The sequence below is a fragment of the Silene latifolia genome, chromosome Y, assembly GCF_048544455.1.
Source record: "Silene latifolia isolate original U9 population chromosome Y, ASM4854445v1, whole genome shotgun sequence".
In the NCBI taxonomy this organism is placed as follows: Eukaryota; Viridiplantae; Streptophyta; class Magnoliopsida; order Caryophyllales; family Caryophyllaceae; genus Silene; species Silene latifolia.
The window spans coordinates 386,791,813-386,796,779 of record NC_133538.1 but is presented as its reverse complement, the minus strand read 5'-3'; the positions used below and the strand labels follow the sequence as shown (position 1 = coordinate 386,796,779).

Below are 4,967 nucleotides of genomic sequence, written 5' to 3'. Positions count from 1 at the left end.
GAATAGGGATTTGAAAATACCCGGAGTACCCGTCCAAAAAACAATAATACTCCTTTCCACCTAACCTTTCTAGCATTTAATCTACAAAAGGTAGGGAAAAATGATCCTTTAAAGTGACTTGGTTGAGACGGCGATAATAGATACATACCCGCCATCCCATTTGTAAACGGGTGGGAATCAATGCCCCTTGGGTATTTTTGATTACCGTCACCCCGCCCTTTTTTGGTACAACTTTTGTAGGACTTGCCCATTGGGAATCACTAATGGAGTAGATGATTCCCATTTGAAGTAGCTTGATGACTTCCTCTGTCACCACCTCCATCATGGGTGGATTGAGTCTTCTTTGAGGTTATCTCACGGGCTTTGCCTCTTTTTCCAATCGAATCTATGCATGCAAGTACTTGGATTTATCCCCTTGATATCGGCGATGCTCAACCCAAAAGCTTCCCTATGATATTTCAACATGGTCACTAACCTCTCCTCTTGCTCCTTCTTGAGTTGGTTTGAGATAATCAATGGAAGAGTGTTGTTTACTCCCAAGAATATGTACTTGAGGTGATTTGGAAGAGGTTTTGGTTCATGTTTATGTGGTTTTATGGTAGAGGGTAATGGTCTCTCAAGATTGGATTCTAGGGGGAGGAAGGATGTTCGGAATTTATGCTCTTGATATGCCAACATTTCAGCTGAGACACGAGAAGGACGCAGGCTGCGTGAGGGGGCGCAGGCTGTGTTGTATGACGCAGGCTGCGTCCCAGGCTGGATCGTGCACTTTCATTTTTTTTCTTTGAGTAGTTCCACCATATCCTCAAGCTTTTCTTCCTTGTCCAAGTCTTCGGAATACTCCTGCACATCATGAGGCAACACTACAAGCAAACCTTCTTGATCCAAATCGTTAGTGAGGGCAACCTCAAGAGGGTCCGTTTGACACAAATTGTACACTTGGGAGACAATTGGTTCGATTATGTTCAATAAATAGCATGAATGTGAGTCGTTAGGTTGTCTCATAGCATCATAGATATTGTATGTGAGTTTCTTTCCGTCAAATTCCATACTGGGGTTTCCATTAGACACATCAATCTTTGTCTTAGAGGTTTTCATGAAAGGCCTTGCTAAAAGGATCGGAGTGGCCCTCGAGTCGACTTCCATGTCGAGGACATAGAAGTCGGCCGGGAAAGTTAAATGGTCCACCTCTACCAACACATCCTCCACCATCCCCTTTGGGTAAATATTTGAGCGATCCGCAAGTTGAATCACTACGTCGGTTTTGTTCAAAGGTGGAAGTCCCAAGGTCTCATAAAGTGTGTAGGGCATGACACTGATTGATGCACCTAGATCTAACATAGCATGGGTGAAACTCTTCTCCCCAATTGAGAATGGTATAGTGAACATTCCCGGATCGCGACACTTTTTGGGAGGTGATTTTTTAAATATGGCGGAGACATTTTCACTTACCCATAGTTTTTGGGTTCCCTTCCTTGTGTTTCTCCTAGGCATACAAAGTTCCTTGAGAAACTTTGCATACCTCGGAACACCTTTTAAAAGATTGAGTAGGGGAATGTTTACTTCACACTTCCTAAAGGTTTCATAGAGATCCTCATCCCTTTCAAACCTCTTAGAATGTGTGAGAGCATGAGGAAAAGGTACCTCTATGACATGTTCTTTCACGATCTCTTCAACATAATCATTGGTGTTGTCGTTTTCTTTCTCTCCTTTGTCCATACTCAATGGACTCTTCAATTATTATCCACTAGCTTTGAATGATGACTCATTTTCTTTGTCAACCACTATATCTTCTTCCTCTTGTACCTCAATGTTAATAATCCTCTCATTTGACTTTGCCTTTCTTTTCTTCTTTGGGGGAGATTCTAAGGTTCTATTTTTTCTCAAGGTCATGGCACTTGCATTCTCTCTTGGAGGGAATGTGGTAGAAGGGATTTAAGTAGAGTTCTTTTGGTTGCTCTTGGCAATTTCTTACGAAATTTGGCCAAGTTGGATTTCAAGATTCTTCACCCTTGCATTACTTGCGAGTTTATCGGCATCCATTTTGTCAAACCTCGTTGTTGTTTCGGCATACCCTTTAACAAGAATTTTAAACATCTCTTTAGTTGAGAAGTCATCATCTCCTTGAGATGAGGGGCCTTCTCCTTGTTGAAAATTTTTGTGGTTGCCTTGAGGACCTTGGTTCCCTTGATTCCCAAATTAGAAGGATCCTCCTTTGTCTTGTTGAAAATTTTGGTTTCTTTGGTAATTCGGGTTTGGACCTTGTGAATTTTGGTTCCTCAAATGGTTGAATTGTCCATTTTGGAAACTCTTTGAAGTATCCCCTCCCCAACTAAGGTTTGGGTTGTCCCTTGAGCCGATATTGTAAGTGTTTCCACTTGGATCATATTTGTAGTACCCACCCCCGGTAGGATTTCTAGCATTATAATTACCATGCCCCATAGCACTCACATTCTCAAGACCTATCCCTTGTTCTTGCATGATGGGACAAGACTCCACCGGGTGTGGACCTTGACAAAAATTGCACTCCGCATTGGATCCTTGTGCTCCACCTACACCTTGATTGTTCCCCATCAATTGAGCTACCATTTTGGTGAGATCATCTACGGTCTTCTCAAGTTTTTGGTTGGAAGGAGAGGGTGTTTCAATTGAGTTGAGAGTCTTAGACCCTCCTATAGCTCCTTGTGCTTGCGGCTAACCTCTCTATAATTTCATTTACTTACGCCACGAAGTAGTTGTCAACCCCTCCACTTGTAGCGACATTCACCATTCTTTGGTCTTGTTGAGTAAGACCGTCACAAAAGTTCACCAATAGGTCGTCACCACTTAGCCCGTGGTATGGACAATGGGCAACCAACTTCTTGAACCTTTCCTAATACTCATACAAGCTTTCACTTGGATCTTGTTCTGGAGAAGTGATGGCCTTCTTGGCATGGTTGTGTCTTGAATCGGGGTAGAACTTTTCAAGAAATGCCGATTTCATGGCCTTCCAAGTACTAATTGTACCCGGTGGAAGGTAGAATAGCCAATCTTTTACCGCATCTAGTAAAGAGAATGGAAAAGCCCTCAATTTGAATTGGTCTTCCGTGACACCATTTGGTATAGCTCCCTCTCACACATCATGTGGAAATCGGAGAGATGATGCTTGGGGTGATCCCCCGCATGCCCATGAAACTTGGGTAGATTGTGGATAAAGTAACCCTTCAACTCAAAGTTTGCATTAGCCCCCATGGGTGGGTAGGCAATGCATAGGGGTTGAGTATCATAGTTTCTCGCCCGGAGCTCTCGGATGGTTCTTATATCATTAGCCATTTGTGGATATTCTACTTCTATTGGTTCAAGTGAAAGAGGTGTGGAAGGTTCCACTTCAACTTGTTATTCCCGTTGAGGTCGATGATACCAAGGATTTGTGAATAACCAAGAATATGCTCCAAATTCGTCTTCTCCTTCTAAACTTGACTCACTACCTTGGTGTTGAGATCTAGGCATATACCTTTACACTAAACAAGATATATTAGAACTACCACTTACTTTTAACAATAACAAGGAAGTAAGAATAACAAAGCATAAATCACAACTCAAGTTCTAGTTACGTTGCCTTCCTCGGCAACGGCGCCGAAATTTGATAGATAAATACCAGTCGTCGTTATTACTAGAATTAACTATCAAATTAACAATTTATAGACCTAACTAGACACTACTAACTACTAACAATAAAGTAGTAAAATGGTAAGCTAGGGTTGAACCCAAGTGACCTTTAACTAATACTTGAATTGTAAACTAGTTAAGACACTAATGACAATTTAGACTCAACAAATTGAATTTAATCACAAACAATGGATAATAACAATGTTCAACTTGTAGGAGACATAGATGGAAAAGGTATTTGGTTGGAAACAAACATGAAAAAAAGAGTAAAATTGGAGACTTTCCTAATGAGACAATTCAACAAACAACTAGTATGCAAGATTCAATATAAAGGAGAAACTTGGTGTAACATGGTTCAACATCTACTTCCTAAGCACAAAGATTCTCTCTTTTTTTCCCTTAACAATTACTCAACAACTTTTGTAAGATGGTGATTACTTGATCCTAAGCTAGAGTAGTTAATCCTACTTATGTGGTCACCCAGTTGAAAACCATAACAAGGCTTACACACAAGAGCATTAAGATCAATATCAAACAAAAGAAGTCAAGATTAATCCTTTAGGAGGCTTAATCCGATTATTCCAAATATCAACATGGAAAATCCACTCACAAAGATACAAACTTTAATCCAAATTCATAAAGACGCAAGCTTGCTACAAGTATTGCAATAGTAAGATGGTATGGATACGAATGTTTCGGGCCACGCGTGGATTCCCAGCTCGCACTCTGGACGTGTTATCTCGCCATGTGGTCCGGGGAATGAGGTGATGAAGGTTGCGGATTTACTTTTGCCGAATGGTTATGAGTGGGATGAGGGAAAGCTGAACCATTTCTTCTTGGAGATTGAGCGAGAACGTATAAGGAATATTCGGATTAGCCCAAATCGACCGTGAGATATTTGGTATTGGGGGCAGGAACGGGATGGTTTGTATACGGTGCGTAGTGCGTATAAGATGTTGGCTGGTGAAGTAGGGGACTTGACTTATAGTTCGGATGGGGATAGATTGAAGCGGCTCTGTAATAGACTTTGGAACTTTTCGATTTGGCCTCGTGTGAAGCTCTTCTTTTGGCAACTATGTAGCGAAGCATTAGCTATGAGGGCGAATATTGTGGCGCGAGTCGGAGGTGAGTCTTATTTCTGTTCTTTTTGTCATGTTTCTAATGAATCAAGCTTACATTTATTTCGGGATTGTGGGGTGGCGCAATGGGTGTGGGATGGGTTGGGGTTAGAGGCGGCCACGGAGAAGTAAGGGGGTGATGTAAAGGAGTGGGTGGAAGCTTGTTGGCATGACATGTGTGTGACGGAGTGTGTTAAGTTA

General features: G+C 41.7%; 1 protein-coding gene across 1 annotated transcript; it reads right to left on the bottom strand.

Annotated features, from left to right (window-relative positions):
* Positions 1-771: 771 nt before the first annotated feature.
* On the bottom strand, positions 772-1,719 carry LOC141632021 (uncharacterized). Its single transcript, XM_074444614.1, has one exon. It carries the CDS (start codon positions 1,717-1,719, stop codon positions 772-774), a length of 948 nt encoding a protein of 315 aa, XP_074300715.1.
* Between the last annotated feature and the right edge of the window lie 3,248 nt (positions 1,720-4,967).

Excerpts from the sequence above, each read along its gene's own strand:
- LOC141632021 (XM_074444614.1), bottom strand. The coding sequence starts at position 1,719 with ATGGACAAAGGAGAGAAAGAAAACGACAACACCAATGATTATGTTGAA.